The 18,904-nt window shown below is 37.3% G+C and overlaps 1 protein-coding gene across 1 annotated transcript; it reads left to right on the forward strand.

The window, feature by feature from the left end:
- Positions 1-4,371: 4,371 nt before the first annotated feature.
- On the forward strand, positions 4,372-18,904 carry WBP4 (WW domain binding protein 4; the record flags this gene model as incomplete). The annotated part of the gene is made up of 10 exons (XM_010073394.1): positions 4,372-4,492; positions 6,006-6,078; positions 7,557-7,619; positions 7,714-7,837; positions 8,564-8,785; positions 9,657-9,712; positions 12,856-12,922; positions 14,890-15,041; positions 16,079-16,308; positions 18,608-18,904. Coding segments are annotated over 10 exons (1,316 nt in total), but the record flags the coding sequence as incomplete, so codon positions are not given.

Consider the following 18,904-nt stretch of genomic DNA (forward strand, 5'->3'; position numbering starts at 1 on the left):
GAGCGGTGAGCGCTGCGGGGGAGGGCGGATGGCCCCCGGCCCCCTGCCCCCTCAGACCACAGCCGCCTCTGGTCCTGGGCAAAGCGTGTGGAAAAAAACCTCTGTGCCTTAGTTTTGTTGGACATCGCTACCTTTTCTAAGTGCTTAATTAAAAATTTTGTGGTAATACCTGACCACATTGTGGAGGGGAGTGATGTTAAAAATCCAAGCTTTGGTCTTTATAAAATGAGAATTCCATGTGAATGGTATTTTTTAGTTTCAGTTACTTCTCAAGATATCATAACTTCCCTGCTGGAAAAAAAAATAAAATCTGAACCTGATGAAAAACTTCTTTAGAGATCTTTTTTGGGGAAGCATTTGGTGGTTACATTGTGTCAGCCTGTCTTGCAGACTGATACTACTTACAGCAGTGTTCTTAATTTTAGTTACTGCTAAAATTATACCTGAACAGTTTCTTGACCCAATTTATGTTGCTGTTTTTTTCCTCTCCTAATTCTTATCATAGTGTTCCTGACATAGCCCATATCTTCCTTCTGTATCTACAGCAGAAGACCTCTGCTCTCAGTAGATATCCCTGACTTCAGATATTTAACTTATGAAGGCTGACTCAGGCAGTTCGCTTTAGGTTCCCTGTATAAGGTAGAAACACACCTACAAGTTCAGTTTGCTTCTCAAATGCCTATTTAGGATGGAAAGAATTTGGAGATGGCAGTCTCCCTCTATTGACGTGGAGAACTTATACAACTCAATATCTCACTTTTTAGATAGCTGAAGTTAGGGGAGATCAGCTCTGTTGAAGTTCTATACATGCAGAAGTCTGCCTGCCCTGATATTCTTGTGCATTCTTGTATATTGTTAAAAATATCTGTAGCATTACCTTTCAATTTACATGATTCACAATTTAGAAAAGAGATCTGTCAAGGTAAATCCGTGCAAATGAGCTCTAGCACCAATACCGGTCATACTGAGCAGCTTCTGCAGACTCTGCTCAGATTGTCTTGGGGGACATTACAATTTGTATGTTGTTCAGAAGGGGCTAATATAGTAGTAGAAAGAAGCAGCCACTTGGATTGTAAATTACAATTTACAGAAGGATTCCCAAAAATATAATTAACTTGATGGCTAGAAGAACTAAATCCTTCACAGAACTGCCTTATTTCATGTGGATGAAACTACCATCCAGTACTACTCTGTAGGAGCCCACGTATAGACATATGTTCTGTGATACGTTAGAAGGCCAACAAGCTGAGGTTAGGTAGAGGGACAACAGCTCTGTGTAGTCAGTGTGTCAGGGATGCTGATTTCTTGAGTCTTTATTTTTAAATACTGTTTTTTAAAAAATAAAAAATATGTATCTAAGAAGAGTTATTAGGGTAGGATACTGCACTATGAATGAATGGAGTTGCTGTGAATTATTTGGGAGCATGGTTCATTGGGGCTGTGGCACTGGAACCTAGTTCGTGGTACAAGAAAACCTCTTCCTTTTCGGCTTCCCTGCAGATTTTAGCATTGCATTCTTAGGTCTTACCAATACTGGGATATTTGAATTAGAAATAGCTGTTCTGGAATGGCTCCTCATGTGGAGGAGGGTCTGTTGTAAAATGTATGTGATTTTTTTTCTTCTGTTCTTTCTACTTCTTTCCATTACAGAACTATTATTTTTCTTTAGAAGTATAGGGTATTCCCAAATGGCATTTATTAGTATTTCTGAACACTGTTCTGTTGAGTGGCTGGTTTAGACTAATCTGAATTAATTTCCTTCCGTAGTCAGGAACTTGAATCTGTGTATTCCTTCACATACCTGTATTCAAGAAGATGATGCATGCACAGGCTGTTCAGTGCTGAAACCTGCAGAAAGCTGGACAGTATTAACTTTGTGTAAAGTCTTCAGAGTTTGTAGATACTGAAACCAAAGACAACTTCTGAGCATGTGTATGATGTTTTTTAGGCTACAGGCTTATAATTTAGACAGATATATCCCTGATACAAACCCCCCTGCCAGATTTCAGGTCTGGTGTTTTAGAACAAAGCTATTCAAAGCAAATACTTCCAGATTTTGTTTACATGGACAAATTGTTTTTGTTCTTGTGTTCAGAACCACCTGAAACAGTTGTTTCTTTTTTTACTTTTTTTTTTCTCACACCTTTTAATTTCATGCAGTCTGTGGTAGGAACAAAAACCTCTAGTCCTATCTCAAAGTAAAGTTTGTCAAAGCTGTCTCAGCTGAAGATAGCTTCTTTATGAGGGTTTCTTAAGCTTCCCTATATAAGGAAGGCTGACTGCATCAGCTGTTAAAACATTAATAATACTGTAAGCTGTGAGGAGAAGCAGCTCACAGGTTGATGGTTTGGGACCCTGGACCCCAGTACTACAGAGTTGCTTTTTGAACGCTGTCAGCAGAACCTGTCCCCTTTGTGTGCTCCCAAACAACATGGTTCACATAGAGTAGGAGTGCGTAACTTGGTCATTGAAGCATAGGCTGTGTGATTCTCATGGATCAAGAAAATAATTAGCAAAGTAAAAATACCTGAGTTTGGGAAATTTATCTATGAGTTTCAGAGTTTTCGTATCTTTTGAGATGGGGAGTGTGGCAGGTGCTGTTAATGCAGAGTTGCTATTTGTTCTTCCCCAACTTTTCACTCCCTCTGAAGGTTTAAATTAATTTTAGAAATCTGAAAATGGTTTTGTACATTGATGCTATTTGCATTCTACAGCTGTTGTCAGCAAGAGTTCGTAATTTCACTGAAGTTTCAAGAAAACAGTTTGATGTTCACTCCCTCTTTTTCCCTTCTTCCCCTTTAGCTCTCTGAGCTGTTGCGCATTCTGCCCCTGAGCGGTTTGACTAGTAAAGGTTGAAAGAAAATCACTCTTCTTCATGAGACTCAAATTTCTTGCAAGTTAGTACAGGATTTCCAACTCTGGCTGAAAGTTTACAGCAGTTCGTCCAGAAGTTGCCCAGTATCCATCTGTATTGGTGCTGCTCTGTTCCCTGTGTGCCCAGTAGCAGGTTGCCAAGCTGACTTGCTCAGCCAGCTCTGGGAAGTCATGCTCTGAGTGGGCTTTGTTAGAACCCTTCTCAAGTGGTGGAGGTTTGCAGTAAAACTTAGATAACTCTCAGGGTCCATGTCACCAAGCTCCCGTTTGGATAGCCACACCTGCGTAAATGTGTACAGTGCTGAACCTCAACCCTGCAAACCTGGACAAACCAGACTTGATGCACTCTGGACTGTGTCTTTGTTTTAGTGAAAGGAGGAAAGATACTTGTGCTGATGGCTGGCTGGTCAGCTTTCAGGTCCTTAGCAGGTTGACCCAGCTGTAAAGCTGAAAACAGGAATCAACCTTAACTTTACTGCTGTAAGTGCAGGCAGGAGATAAGGAGTCTTAAAAGCTGTACTGCAATGACGTTTTAAAATACCTGTGTTTCCCTTGATTTGTACACAACTATTCAAGTATAAAAGACCTCTGTGCCACTTAACTGCATCTACCATCAAGTCTGTATTTGTCAGATTAATTAAATAGTCACATACTTAAGCATTGTAATTGATCTGGATTACCTTTCAGGCTTGTGACCGGAGCCTGTGAAACACTTGTAGCATCTCTATGAGGTGGGGTCTCACTAGTTGCTGCTCCTTTCCAAACACTTCTCTTTGGTTCACTCTTATTGCAGCACCGTTGGTGCTTTGCAGGCTCCATGTTTGTTACAATGGCAGATGTTATTTGGTGGATATTTCTCTGAGCTTGCTCTTTTCTTTTCTTTTCTTTTTTTTTTTTTTTTGAGGGGTAGGAACTCAGTTGGAAAACTTTAAGAGAATTTCTTAGCATATAACATTCCTCATGCTCGTAAGTTGCAGAATGGGGATGATAATTTCCACAATTAACTTAATCATGCAATGCAGGATTTAAGGTTCCCAGGATATCAGCCCTTCTTCACCGAGTATAATTTACATTTATTTTATATGTAGCAACAGAGCGCCAGCTCCAGTCTTTATCAAAACCAATAGGAGATGAAGACAAAAGGCTCTTGTCATCAAGACCTGGATTTGTATTTAAACCCCAAGTGCACCCTCAGGTTCTCCAGCATGATTGCTCTATGTGTAGCTACAATGGTTTGCAACAGATGTGACATCCAGTAGTGTTTAGGAAAGAAATCGGTGGAAAAATATAGGTGTGAAAATACAGCTTGTCACACTCTCAGGTCTTGACTTTTGGTGGATGCAGCTGGGCAGCCTTAATTTTAGGCGCTTACACTTGAATCTGTTGAAGAGAAAGAGCCAGCCAGCTCCATTAGGTTAAACTTTGAAACAGACAGATGTTCTTGCACCTTGGAAACATACAGTGAGGCTCTTTTACAATTTATGTGTTTTCTGTCAGAATTGGTCCATTGCCTTAGGAAGGTTAACCCAGCTTTTAGCTGGAAATTTATCTCGGATGATGTCAAAGGATTTAGGGACAATTTAGAAGCTATAGCTCCAGTAGGAAAAAGGGCCTCAAGGTATTTCTGAGCTCTGAATTTCTCCTTCACACTCAGCTCGTTTTCCAGATGGAGTGTTCAATTTTCCAGTCTTTGGCCCTAGTGCGTTTTGATATATAAATCTCAAAAGCCTTTTAATTAAATGTGTGACTAAGTAATCACCCAGTTTTAAAGTACACCATTTAGGGTTGAGCGGATTTCTGTTTAAATCGGGGGAAGCCCAGCTGCTTCTTTCTAGCTTTCCAGAAACTTGCTTGAAAAGCTGCACGTTGCTAACACAGTATTGCTTACAGGTGGATATATTTTTGCAAGGGATAATACTTTTAAATAATCATTGCCTCTTAGAAATGGTATTTTTACATTAAGCACTGGTGGGAGAGTGTATTTTGATATCTGCTTAAATTTTAACAGTTGAGTCAATCAGGTCTGTTTCTGTTACGAAAGGTCTGGTCAGACCTATCATAAGGTTTGAGGGTGCTATTGTGCATGGAAGAAGTTTTGTTTTTATTGAATAAAAAGGTAAGGAAGTATTTTCCTTGAACTCTGTACATTAATCTTCAGATGGAATGCAAAGATTCATTTTTTGGATTGATCTTTCTTAATGTTCTCAGTGTAATCTTTGTTTTTTTTTCTTTTCACCCCTCATTCTTTTTCGTTTTAACTTAAAAACATAGAAGTCTGTTGCTGCAATGTGTTCTATTGAACCAAAGCACAGCATCTGTTGCTGCAAGCCAACAAGAAATTGAATTATTTCTGCACAAGCCTCGTCTGGCATTAGAGAGTGGTTTTTGATTAAGAAACAGCCATTGGAAAGGTTGTTTGTTTTATTGTTAAATACTTTTATTTACTGACTTCTGAGCTCTGAAGAGTTTTCCCCAAGTTTCTTCACACATATGCAACTTACCTAAATTGTGTAGTTCAGAAATACTCCCATTTTTACAGTGAAGCAGCCAAACAATTTACTGCTGTGTCTGTGACCCCACAGGTCAGAATCTGTTGTAGGATTCCCCACAGTAGCTCGTGTTGTCCAGAACTGCACCTTTGTGTTGCACAAAGATCACTGAATACAATATCCAAAGTAGATTTTGACAGTAAATCTAGAGTTTTACACTTACAAACATTTATTATATGCATTTTTATGAAAAACAGTGCAAGTGGCATGTTTCTGACAGTTCTGTGTTTAATTAGGGAATCCAGAGTTCCTTGTTTATCTCTGGCTTGCTCTGTCTTGTATTTCTGGTTCTTACAGCATCTCCTCCATTGTAAAAATTTTGCAAACTTCAGGGGTCAGATGGGCACAATCCCAATACTGAACTGTGCTTTATGGCACACCGTTGTCAATATAGCTGCTCTTGCTACCTCCCCATACCTTATTTAAAAAAAAACAAAACAAACAAACAAACAAACAAAAAAAACCCAAAAAACCAACTCTTAGCACTTGATTACCCAAAGACGACTCAATTTAGTTTTTGAATTTAAAAACCTGGGGCTTTGCTTATTGTTTCAGATTATGCTTTTTTTTTTCTCTCCCCAGGGCCGATTACTGGAAATCTCAGCCAAAAAAATTCTGCGATTACTGCAAGTGCTGGATAGCAGACAACAGACCTGTACGATGGTCTACCATACTATGTCAATGATTCCGAAATAGTAATTTGAATTACAGGCTTTTAACATCACTTCTGATACTAATTTGTTGATGTATGATTTTTTTTTTGTTTAAAAATGCCTGTGTAATACCTGTGATATTTAAAATATATTACGTGAGAGCCAGATACCTGCATGTAAGATGGTGTGTACTGTTCTACTTAGCAGTACAGATAAGAACTGAAATATCTGACCCTGCTTTTTCTGTAACAGGCTCTGTAACTTAACATTTGATCTGTCTTGAAACTTTGTGCCTGTTTCTAGCTTTTGTATGCAACTAGGAAGCAAAGCCTGGCATACCTACTGTTTATCTATGGTAGGCCTGGTACAGCCAGCGCTCTAAGCATTTAAAGCAGGTTTCTTTCATTTCACAGGGCCCACAGAAATGTTACTGGGTTACGGAAAGGTGTTTCTGACTTGAAGATGTCTTTTGCAGACTACTGTACCCATTGGTTTTTTACTTAGAAGTTTTGCATTCCTGACTGGGTGCCTGGGTACTCCTGGAGCTGAGCTTCATCTGTCTTAGAGTTAGATACCTGCTGTGCAGAGTGACAAGTGCAAGCTAATTTGTTTAGGTTTCTTCTTGTAGTCAGTGAAGAGAAATAGGCGTTAAAAGGGGAGATTTGGGTAACTTCTAAAGTCTCTGTTTAAGGAAGATGAAACATCCCCTGGATGTGAATCCTGTGCACATTGGTGCATGCAAAGAAATTTTAGGGTTACTAGGTCAGGCTTAGGCACCTAACACTTGAACACCCAAATGAGCTCAGATGTTTTTGATGAGAACCACATGAGGACTTCCACTGTTGTTGTACCTGCAGAGCTTCTGAACTCCTTCCAGTTCCTACTGGCTTCAGTCTTTCTGGCAGCTTTTTGGCTTGCAGACTGTTCTGTGGTCCTTAGTTACCCAGCTCTCCCACCTTGCCTTTTCTCCTCTCTCTAAGATTTGTGGACCTGCAGACTAGTTTAAGTGGGATATTTGTGGAGCATAGCATAATCTAATTAAGGACTAACAAATATTTGGAACTCTAAATAAGCCATATGGTTTTTAAAAGTTTGCATGAAAACAGGGTAAAAAAAAAAATCAAGGGATGATACTTGGAAGGATAACATAGAGAGGGAGCCCAGATTCCCTCTTATTTGTCTCTAATATCTGTGCTGAAAAAAATTAAATCTTACAAACAGAGACTATGAAATTTTGTGATACCTTTTTGGAGTGTTACTGAGTGTTACTGATTTTTATTTTAGGAGTCAGTTTCTACGTTGAGTGTTTCTTGGTGTTCATGAATTCCTATAGCTATTTTATAGCTACAGTGTTTGTTGTGTTTTCAGGACAGGTTACATTTAAGCTTGTTCAACTAAGTTTAGTCTAACTAAATAAAATTAAGTAAATTAAAATTGTATGATACATACTATTTTTCTTGTTTTTTTTCTTGCTTCTAAGAGCATTGAGTTTCATGAAAGAGGAAAGAATCATAAAGAAAATGTGGCAAAAAGAATTAGTGAGGTAACTCAAATATCTTATTTGCATGAATACTTATTTTTAATATCTTTTGTTATCAGACTTGTTTATTCTCTTGGGGTTTTTTGTTTTGTTTTAGATTAAGAAGAAAAGCTTGGAAAAGGCAAAAGAAGAAGAAAACATGTCAAAAGAATTTGCAGCAATGGAGGAGGCTGCAATGAAAGCATATCAGGAGGATTTGAAAAGGCTTGGAATTAAGCCAGGTAGTTCATAGAGCTGCCAAAGGATTAAAAACAGAACTGGAATAGGAATATTGAATAGGAATGTTTTTTCTTAAATTAGGTTTTAAGAACATGAGAGGAGGCCTCCAGGACTGTTTGCTCATTTGAAGAAAAAAAAAAAAAAAGGAGTCTGCAAATTGCCAGTCCTGTGGTCCATTGAACAATCCAGTTTCAAGTAAAAAAATTAATGTGATAACAAAAAACAGGCTGTAGTTGGTGCTTTGAATCAGCAGCGCAGCTTCCCTTAGTTTATGTTTCACTTTTGCCTGTTAGAGACAAAAGTTCCTATTGAGTAGGAGAAGCTGGATTCCAACTGGTGTCAAACAGTGGAGATGAGACTCTCCTACTCAACTTTCAGTTCAGCAAGTGCCTTTGTTCTGTCCATGTGAAGACATATTATTCTTTAAAAATAAAGTTTGTAGTTTCAAGCTCCTGTAGAAACTCTTTTAGTTTCTTTTTTGTTGTTTAGTTAGAGCTCATTGGTCCTTACAATTTTTATGTTACTCATGATATTTGGACTTTCATATAACATATTGCTATGATACAAGATTTTGAATACCTTCTTGTAAATTTGCCTGCTATGAGTGTAATACTGATGAGTGAAAATCCTCATAAGAAATAATTCCTATTTGCTGTTGCATAAGAGTGGCTAATATTTAAGCTCAGGTCATTACTCTTTTTTTTAAAGGTAGTGCTATTTTCTTTAAGATGATGTAGGTCCCAGTTCAACACAGAGCAAAATACAGAGCAACACAGTGGAAACTAAGGAAAAGAAAGAAAAGAAAGAAAAGAAGGAAAAGAAGGAAAAAAAAGAAAAGAAAAAAAAGACATCTCAGGACACCTCAGTGCCACCAAAAACTGAAATGAAGGAGTGGGTGCAAGGACTTTCTCCTGAAGGCTATACGTATTACTACAACACAAGAACAGGAGGTAAAAACTAGTGAGGAGCAAATGCAGATATATTGTGTATAAATGAGAAAAGACTACCTGCATTTCTTTACTCCTCTTTCAGTAGTAAACTGATCATTAAAATGTGAGCTGGAGTTTTGATCGTTTAACATTCAAGACTTAGGCATCCAGAACTTCATACTGGTTTTGCTCTTTGTTAATAATGGGAGAATGCAGTAATTCCACAGTTTTTGGAATGTTTAGCGTTTCAGAGGTTAAGTGTGCAAAAGATAGCTGTGTTCTTCCTAAAGAAGCTTTCTTATCAGGAATGTGAAAAAGATTGATTGTTCCCACATAAATGAGAGCAGTTATGCATTATTGTCTGATTGTTTCTTTCTGCATTTACAGGATTTATCTGACTGACTTCTGTTGAGGAGATATGTGTTATGATCTACTTTAGAGCATAAAAGCAACCCTCTTCTATGATTAATGAGAATAGTACAAACTGTTTCTTATAAATTTAAGGATTGACATTAGTATTTACTTTAGTTTTTCCTCATGCAAGATAACTTGCAAGAGGTAAAAGTCTTGTGTGTTTAGTTTCTTGTGGCCTGTGCTACCATTTTAAAAAAATGACCTTTTTTTGTATCAAAATTCCAGTATCTGTGTTATCAGCCATATAAGTCTGGAAGGTGGTTAGTCCCGGTAAAGCCAACTATAATTATGATGCTTCGGTTTTTTGTTCATACCGTAGTTTGATCAAGGATGATTTATATTCCAGTGAGGTGCACCTATGTTACTTGTTTGTATGTGCGCACACATCAGCATCATACCCTTTAGATCTGTTTTTTCTCAATATTATTAAATATGAACAGGATTGAATGATGGGTGAAATGTGTTCTTGTTTTTTAAGAATCACAGTGGGAGAAACCTAAAGGATTCCAAGGCAACTCTCAGAACTCACAAACGGTAATAAAATACTGTTATTCATACTTTTCTTTGTCCTTGTAAACACTTACCAGAAATAAGCTAAGCATTTGCAAGTCTTCTGATTGCAAAAGAGAAATTGTTTGCTCTTAGTAAACATAGGAAAACATAAGTTGAATATATAGAATGTTTTATGATATACTTGATGAAAATGGAAATTTTACTATACAAATCTTTTTTGGCTAATTTGTTTATCAACAAAAGAGAAGTGACAGTGGTGGCTGTGTTTTTGCAGAATATGCTTTTTGATGCTTCAGCCCATAAAACTGAAAGCTTTTGGGAATTCTGAATAAATTCTGTTCAACCTTTTGTGAATGAAATGTGGTTTAAAAAATTAAGTCTTACACATTTCAAATAGTTAAGACTCATTTATCTTAGGAAACACTGAGATTGCATCATCAGATAGTAAAAAAAAAAAAAAAAGAGTACCTGTTTTTTGTCTTTGCTTTAGGATACAGTTATGTGATAATTTGTCTTTTTCATGGGTTTCTTATGGTCATGGAACCTACATGCAAACAACCTTTTAACGTACTACTTTGTTCTCCTTTTTTGAGGCACAGAAAAAATAGTCCAAAGACAGAAAGATTTCTTCTTACTATTACTAATGGGCTTTCCGCTGATACTTACCACTACAGGATCTTTGTGCTTAACATTATTAAAAATAGAATTTTTACAATACTTCTGTGAAGTGATGTTATGTTTCCCCATTTTCAAGATAGGTGTCATAGGCACAGTATGATTTAAAGTCAGTGTTTGCTAATGTTGTATTTTATGCTAGAGATCAAAAAAGCCTGGCTTTTTCAGAGTGCTTGACATTCTATAGCTCTATATTGTTGCATCTCAGAAGATAGCCTATGCTTGGTACTGGGTTACTTATGATCAGAGGAGAAAATGGTAGTAATTGTGTATATTTTTAGTCAATTTAATCAAATCACAGAATATACATGAAGCCTTGTCTGTATTCCATCTCTTGGTAAGGTGGTGTTTTATTTCAAAAGTGCAGGCTTTTTCCATCCAGTGTTCATTCCGAAGAGACTGCATACTTTGTGTCTTAGCTGCCCATCAAATGCTACTTTGGCTTTCTGATTCCTTCATCCTGCGTTTTTGCACAACTTGTTAACCAGCACTTCAACTTTATCTTGTCAGTCAAGGTGTAGCTTTGCAATAGTTATAGGCCAGTATTACCGTAGCCTTCCACTGAAAGAGACTGGCTTGTGATTAATCTCTTATTGTCCTTGGTGCGTATTTGCCCTGACAGTGAACTAGTTCAGGGAGTGAAGACATCAGAGTTCAGGTTAGCGTTTTGTTGGCTTATTTCCTTGCATCTGCTCTCTGGGTAATCAGAGAAATGCCGCTGCAGGGAGAGCAGATAGAGGGGGGAAGGAGCTCCCTTCTTGGCAACAATTTGAGGTTAGCTCATCTCGGCTGTATCATAAATGTACACCTGCAGCCTCAGATATCTCTCTAATGCCACATGGCTGTATTTTGCCATTCCTCGCTCACCCTGCTCAGTGACTTTGTGGTGTCTTGAGTTATTTTTGTTGTTGCTAAAAACAAGTATTTGATTGCTCTCTTATTTAGTCTGAGCTAAAGATATTGGGAACGTTCCAGATTTCTAACAAGGACTTGCTGCCCAGAAATAAAAGGGAATACTTGCAATATGTAGTGCAAGTGAGATTCACAGGCCCTCCTTGTTTTACAGCACGTTAGCTAGCTGCTCAGAGGTGTAAGAGGTTGAAGGAGGTGGTGAGAACAGAGTAATGAAAAGGCACGTTGAATACTACCTGTAACTTCAGTTAGATTGACATCATGCTTGTTAGCATTTATGTAGTAGGATACTCACTGTGCCTAGTGTCAAATATTTGCTCTAAAATGCTAAGAACCATGTCTAAAATGTTCAGCATCTATCTCTAACAGAAAGGATATATTGTACTTAAGACTAGTTTTTTTCTCCTCTTTCTACTTACATAAAATAATATTTCCTTTTGCTTTTGTTGCAACTAGCACACTGAGACTTCTGAGAGCAAAACCTTGAAGAAACTTGCTTACTGAAGGCTTTCTTGCCTTTGCCTGCTCTGAACCTAATGGTACAATTTTTTCTGTTTACAGAGCGGGTGCAAGAACTTTAGCTTCTGATTTTGTTATGTTTTTTTAAAAAACAACAAAATTCTAATAGAGTATTAAACAAATATATAGGTATGTGTGTGGAAAAGCTTACTTATATGTGTATGTATCTGTATACACGCATACATAGACACTTATTAATGCAAAAATAATATATGGTGAAGCTGCACAGATATTCTGCCGGGGAGGAGGCAGTATTAGTGCTTAAGGAGCAGTAAAGTAGTTGTATGTGTAAGTGTTGATGAAAATCAGGTTCTTAAGGAAGATGTTGTGTATTGCCTGATTATCTAGCTTTGGCTGATTCTGGAAAACATCTTTATTTTAATTGCACATCTACAAAGACCAGCAAATTCTGCCCCATTTCAGATATATATTTTATTTATTAATTAGTTAGGAAAAACAGTTCTTTGTTGAAATTGGTGCTTTACTAAATAAGTAAATTCATGGCATGCGTTCGTGCAAAGTTTGCTTGTTCAGTATTTTTGGTGAAGATCTCTTTTGGGATAAATTTTAGAAGTTTTTATTTTGTTTACTTCTGTTTAAGTGTGATAGTATTTGCTGATATTGGATTTCTATAGCCCTCGCAAAATCCCAAGTCTTCCAGAGAAATTTTTTCTTGGTGTCTACTTAAGACAATGACAAAACCAGGAAATGTCAACTTCAGGTGTGAATACACTGGAAAATAAAAAACATGGAAAATAATGGCCTTTATGGTCTTTATCATAATTTGAACTGCATGGCGACGTTTACTATACTACCTCATACTAATTATCCACGATTTGAAAAAATTGCCTGTGTGCATTTGCCATACTTGAAGTTAAGCAATTCAGTCTCATTTGAGTCAGAGGGAATACTTTCTAACAACTTTAGGGGTTCGAGCTTTAAAACAGTAAAATTGTAATGAACAAAAAAATAATCAAAGGTTAAATAGTCTTATAAGTGATGCATTAACTCATCCTTAAAACTCTCTTTTTTAGTTAGCTTCTGTATCTTTTTCTCAGGCAGCAGAGTGGGTAGAAGGTGTCACTGAAGATGGTCATACCTATTACTATAACACACAAACAGGAGGTAAGGAGAACTTGTTTTCTAGCTAAGCTCTGTTTCAGGAGAGAGGGTTTTCAGAGCAGCATTTTATTCTGCAAATAACTGCATTTTAAGGCCATTACTAAGTTTTATACGTTTTAAGCTATTACCTTAGTAGAAATACACTTGTTGCTTAAGTCAGTGCTGGCTTTATAGCTGTGTTGTCTGTGTATATACATTTGTGCTTCATGGGTTTTTTAGACTTTTGACTTCGAACTCTAAAATATGGGTTCTTCTGTTCTACATATATATTGAAATTATAGTTTGGAAACCAGAAAGGAGAAGAATTTTGTTTTGACAGGTATGTAGGACTGAATAAGGATCTCCTAAACTTTTCCTCTTGCTGACATAGCATTGATAAGAGAGTCCAGAATCTTGCCTCCTACTTCTTTTCCCTGTCTTTTTCCCAAAAAATGTGGTAGCTCCCTCAGAACAGGCATCTGTTTTCTAAATCTCTTTGAATCAAGTCAACGATGCCTCTCTGGAGAGCAAGTGATTTTATGCTGGCTATGAGTTTTTCTTCCACTGTTGGGTATGAAGTTGTGTTCCTAACAATGCCAAGAATAGAAAAAAAAATAACCCAAACCTTTCCGTTTTTAAACATGCCACTCCCCTGCCCAAATGATTTGTGATTTCTCCTTTTGAAAGGGAAAGGAGATGCTAGTTATTTTTAAACATTGCCTTCTAAGTGCAGATACGTTTTATGCCTTTGGTTGTGTTGGTTTTTAAAATTCTTCATGGTCACATGACACTCATGAATAATGTCTTTGTAATCATTGTATTTGATAAAATTTTGGCTTGTGAGAGTTTCAAGTGATCCCTTACTTTTATATAGCTGTGTCTTGGAAATGCTGGAAATTTACTTGTCAGTTCTGTTAACATTAATCCCATCCTCTGGAGACAAGACAAATTTTTAACTGAGGGAAATGGTTGTAGTGTCTCATCTTGGGCATATAACTTAGGAGACCAGTATCTCTAGGCTTAGTGCTATGAGTCATGCTTTGGATGGCTGCACCTTACTCCACTGGCTGTACGTGGCACCTGGGAAAGTGAACTTCCTCAGTTACTAAAAGCTACATGACAGCAGTACCCTTAAGAGACTGTTCTGTTCATGCAAAGTCACTCATTGTCACTTTCTTACACCTTTACTTCTTCAAGATACATCTAGGGGCATATCTGTAGAGTGTTGTCAGTTAGGGATTTCTTTGGAAATAGATAAAATAATTGGAAAAATAGTAGTTTTATTACATTTGTAAGCTTATATAAAATTATAGATTGAAAATTGATGTCCTTCTGCCTTATTGTTACTAAAACCAGTTTTAAGAGTATTGAGTCAACTTTCATTTCAGTATTTCCTCTCAGTACATTTGCTGGAGTATTGCCTTTTAATTGAAAGTGAGGTTATATCCTGTACATACTTTCATGTCTTTTCAGATTGATGTTTGTATCTCCTTGTTTGCTTGACAGCTCTTTAATTAGAGACCTAATGTTACCGAGCAGCATAGTACAGGGAAGGGGTTTATCTGCCTAGAGAGTTGAGTCTGGCAGTTAGCCTTCTTTACCTTATCCTGTCTTAGTAATCATTGGACAACTGAAATCAAACAGGCACCTCTAGAGGGCAATTTCTCTGTCCTGTGTAAGGATGAGAGGGACCACAGTCTTGTGGACTGCAGTTTGCTGTGGGTGATATTTTTCTTAAGCAGTAGTTAAAACAAGCTTTATCAACAGTGAGCTCGGCTGTCATGACTGTCTTTCTGCTGAGAAGTGAAATGTTGTCTTTCTGATCATGTTTATTAAAACAAACATACTGAACAAAGGCAAAAGCAGTGTGCTAAATTATTTGCTGTATTTTTGCATAAGGCAGCACTGCTTCTGAAAGGTAATGTTGTCAAAACAAGAACAGATCAGAATTAGAAACATAAATAACGTGGTTGTTCAAATATCTTGGACAGTATCCACATGGGAGAAACCAAAGGGTTTTGTTTCATCTTCAAATGAGAAGAGTCAACGTGACAAGCATTCTGAAGAAACAGATTCCAAAGCATCTGAATCAGACTCAGAAGATAGTGAAAATGAAGCACAGAGTTCAGAAACAAATTTCAAGGTAAGTTTTCTCTTCAGATTTATTTTACATACAGTATTAATTTTCTAGCATAAGATGATTTATCATTTTTCTCTTGGGATAGGCTGTAGTCATTGTAATGAGGTTAAACCATATGACTGAAAGTAGAAGTTTACACTTGTTTTAATAGTAAAATTAATCTTTATTCAATTATTTGGTCCATGAGTGCCACTGTTCCAGAATACAAAGCATGATCTTTCCTTCAGCCCATCAGAAGTAGACTGAATTCTGCAAGAAATGTAATGTTCTCTGAGAAAGGTCACTGTCATGTCTCTGAAATAATCCACAAAATGGTTTGGATTTCAGTGTGAGGATGACTTATAAGCTTCATTGGCAAATGTGACTGCCAAGAGACTTCCAGGGAGTGCTTTTGACTGAAAATGACATTGTTGTAGTTCCCTTATTAATTCAGAAAAACATTGGCAGCACGTAGTGCAAAATCTGTATCAATTATATATTTTTGTCTTCAGATTTAAAACTTAAAGAGTGTGATTATGGCTCTGGTTGAGTCAGCTGTTTTTTCTGAAACTGGTAGTTCAGAACAGGCAGAGCCAGTTTAAATATAAAATGCATTCATAGACAGGTGTTAAGTCTAAAATACATGGGTTTGTGTCACTGTGCATCATTATAAACTACCAGGTATTACCTGTGAAGTGTGTGTATGTGCATGCACAGAATCCTGTATGTGAATTTTGGCCTCTCATTTTGTTTTTTTTTTTAAACATGCTGAGCTTTGTCTTCACGTTTGCATGGGCTACTCCTTTCTAACTTCAGCCTTGGTAGATGGGATTTTCCAACTTTAACTTTCTGTAGCATTTAAGATTTTTTTTTCAACTCTGTATGTGATGAAAGCTCAAGAAGAAAAATGTAAAGATTTTATTACAATATGAGTTTATTGTTTCAAGTTACTCGGTTGAAAAGTATGAATAGTAGATATTAGTAAATAAAAGATGTAAAATAAAGCTACTTTGTGTTTTTATTTACTCATTTTTGCTTAAGATGGTTTTTTCCCTCTTTAGAGGAAAAGAGATAATGGCGAAGAATCAGAGCAAGGGAAAAAATCTCCAAAAGGGAAAAAGTTAAGTCCTTATGGGAAATGGCGAGAAGTTAAGGCAGAAGAAACTGTTGAGAAAGAGGAGAGCACATCAGCTTCCCAAGAAGCCTCTAGTGATGAACCTAACAAGACCAACCCTTACGGAAAATGGAAAGCACTTAAAGAAGTAGAACAAGAAGAAGAAGAAGAACCAGGGTGAGGATCTTTTTACCATAGTTATTTTCATAATATCTGTTTCCAGAATACTTGTTTTCAAGAGCTGAAGCTTTTTCTTCTGCATTCTGGCAGAATTACCACAGCAGTGATTGGACTTGTAGCCCAAATACAGTTCTTTCCACAGTGATTAGTTTAAGTAATAGTTCTTGATCGCACATAGCGGTGGTGTTTTGTTTTTAGTGTAGAAGTTCACTATGAGTACAGAGTAAATTAAAGTGATTTAAAGGATCGTTGTCATCTATCATTTTTCTCAGAGGCTGAGTATCAACTATTTAAATGTAGTTAATCTAAGCTTATGTTCCTTAACATTGTCTCCTTCAGCAGTCAGGTTCAGCTGCTTCGGGAGCTCTTGTGACTGTTTTTCAACTGCTTCCAGCCTTGGAACAGCGTAGGCAGCTTTCTCAGGGCCTCCAGGTTCCAGGCTAAATTGTTTCTTTCTGAGGAGTAATTAGTTGGGCTAACTCTGCCTGGAGTTCAAGATCTATCTTGATCTCCTAGGGCCAGCAGCAACTTGACTGTGATCATACTGGGTTAGCATGGCTTTGAATTCCTTCCCTGTGGGTCAATAGTTGCTGACATAATGGGTACACTTTTTTAGACTCCAAGCAATTTCTACCTAAGCGTGGTATGTTTGGCTGAGTTACTTCCACAAGCAGTGAATTATTTCTCACTTTGTGTTGTTGTACTGACTCTAACTGTTTGCTTGAAGGACACAGTCTAAAAGACACTTGAAATTTTTTGTCTTACTTTCACCCAGTATTGGAAGTAAAAGCCTTCTGGTTGAACAGTTTTTCTTGATCCCTAACTTCCCTCAATTCAATACAAATTTAAGAAAAAACAAAATAAAATCTGCTACAGCCTTTCCTCCTCTCACTATGGGTGAGTCCTGGAGGCTCTTATAATGTGGTGGGAGACACTTTCTGTAATGATTTAAATAAGGAGATGAAAGACAAAACGTGTAATCTAGTTATGCCAATTTTAAGTCTGGTAGCTGCTCTCTCTCCCATGTCCAGCCGATATACTGCAGATGTTTTCATGACATGCATCTGATCAGGAGGGGATTTTTTGTTTTGTTTTACTACATCATGCCTGAGATGGCTCATTTTTTTGTGAAGCATGTTGTCTTCTATGGCTGATTTCTTGTTGTGGGGCCCTCTAGGAGTCTGGAGAAATTATGTTTTGGAGAATGAAAACAGTCTCCTTAACTCCAGAGCAGTTAAATTTTTTCAGGTTTTTAGAAAGCACTGTCCAATAAAAAGTGCTTTCAGGTACTGAACCTTAAATATCAGTCTGTACATTAACACACATGTTTGATATATACACACATGTAAATGAGACAAGTGTAGTTATCCATTATTTACTTGACATTGAGACTAGGCACAGTGCCAACCGCTTTCAGGAGGTTTACATTTTTTAGGATACTGCAACAGTCGCATTTTCTTTACTTGTTTGACTTGCAGTCATTCTCATGGCTCTTGTTTGGGTGTTTGAGGTGATCCACGTCTTCCTTGAAGCATAGGACCTGAAACTAGCTATTGTACACAAGCTGACATCAGACTAACAGTAGTACTGAAAGATTTCTTGTATGGATTGGCCAGGAATACAGTGTGTATCTCTTTGCAGTAGTGTTATGCTTTTGTGATTCCTGATGGACTTGTGATTTAGATAATTTTCTGCAAGCTGTTTTGTCGTTCTCCGCTGTATGTTTGGGCCATTTTCTTGTAGAACACTGTTTTGCTGTTGGCCTCCTGAAACCAATTTGTAATTTTTAGACGATGTGTTTGATTTGTTCAGATCAGTATTAGTTGTGATCCTGTTCTCCAAAACAGCTCCTCCCAACTTGGGGTCACTGGCTGACTTGGTATGCCTGTTCTCTGTTCTGTCACTCAGACCCTCAAGAATGAACACCTGCGGAAGACTGCTCAATAGCATTTTGGCAGTCAACCACTGCTAATTACTCACTGACTACTGTCTTTCAACAATCTTAAATCTAAATCCACACAGCCCTGTTGTCTTTTACAGGACTATTTATATGATGAGAGCTTAGGCCATGCTATAAGCTCTGTACAGAATGGGGTCTTAGTTTTTTACTTTTTATGGCAGCCCATACAGAAGGAACAACATGTTTTTTTTCTTGATCCCTGTCATAATAATGATCTTGGCTAGAAGACTGCATCTAGCTTAAAGCTGCTGTGACAATTAAATATGGATGTTACTGTCTGCAGTACACCATGTTGTTTTCTCTATGTAGATTTTATGTTTTCCTCTCTTCTCCCAGTGAAAAAGTGGACCTGGAGCTTCCTACTACAGAGAGTGACAGTGTCCCACCTCCAGTGATAGAGGTTCCAGAAGATGAGACAGTGATATTCAAAGAGAAGACAGTCACCTCCCTTGGAGACATGACAGAAGGGGTGCCAACATTTAAAAAGAGGAAATTTGAAAATGGAAAATCTAGAAACTTAAGACAAAGACTAAGTGATCAGTAAAACAAATAGTTTTAGAATCTGTTTAAGCTAGAGTGAATCAAAAGTTTAATATTTTAAACAGGCTTTTATAAAGAAAATGTTGGATAGAA

Source organism: Pterocles gutturalis, unplaced genomic scaffold (genome assembly GCF_000699245.1).
Source record: "Pterocles gutturalis isolate BGI_N339 unplaced genomic scaffold, ASM69924v1 scaffold15632, whole genome shotgun sequence".
Classification (NCBI taxonomy): domain Eukaryota; kingdom Metazoa; phylum Chordata; class Aves; order Pterocliformes; family Pteroclidae; genus Pterocles; species Pterocles gutturalis.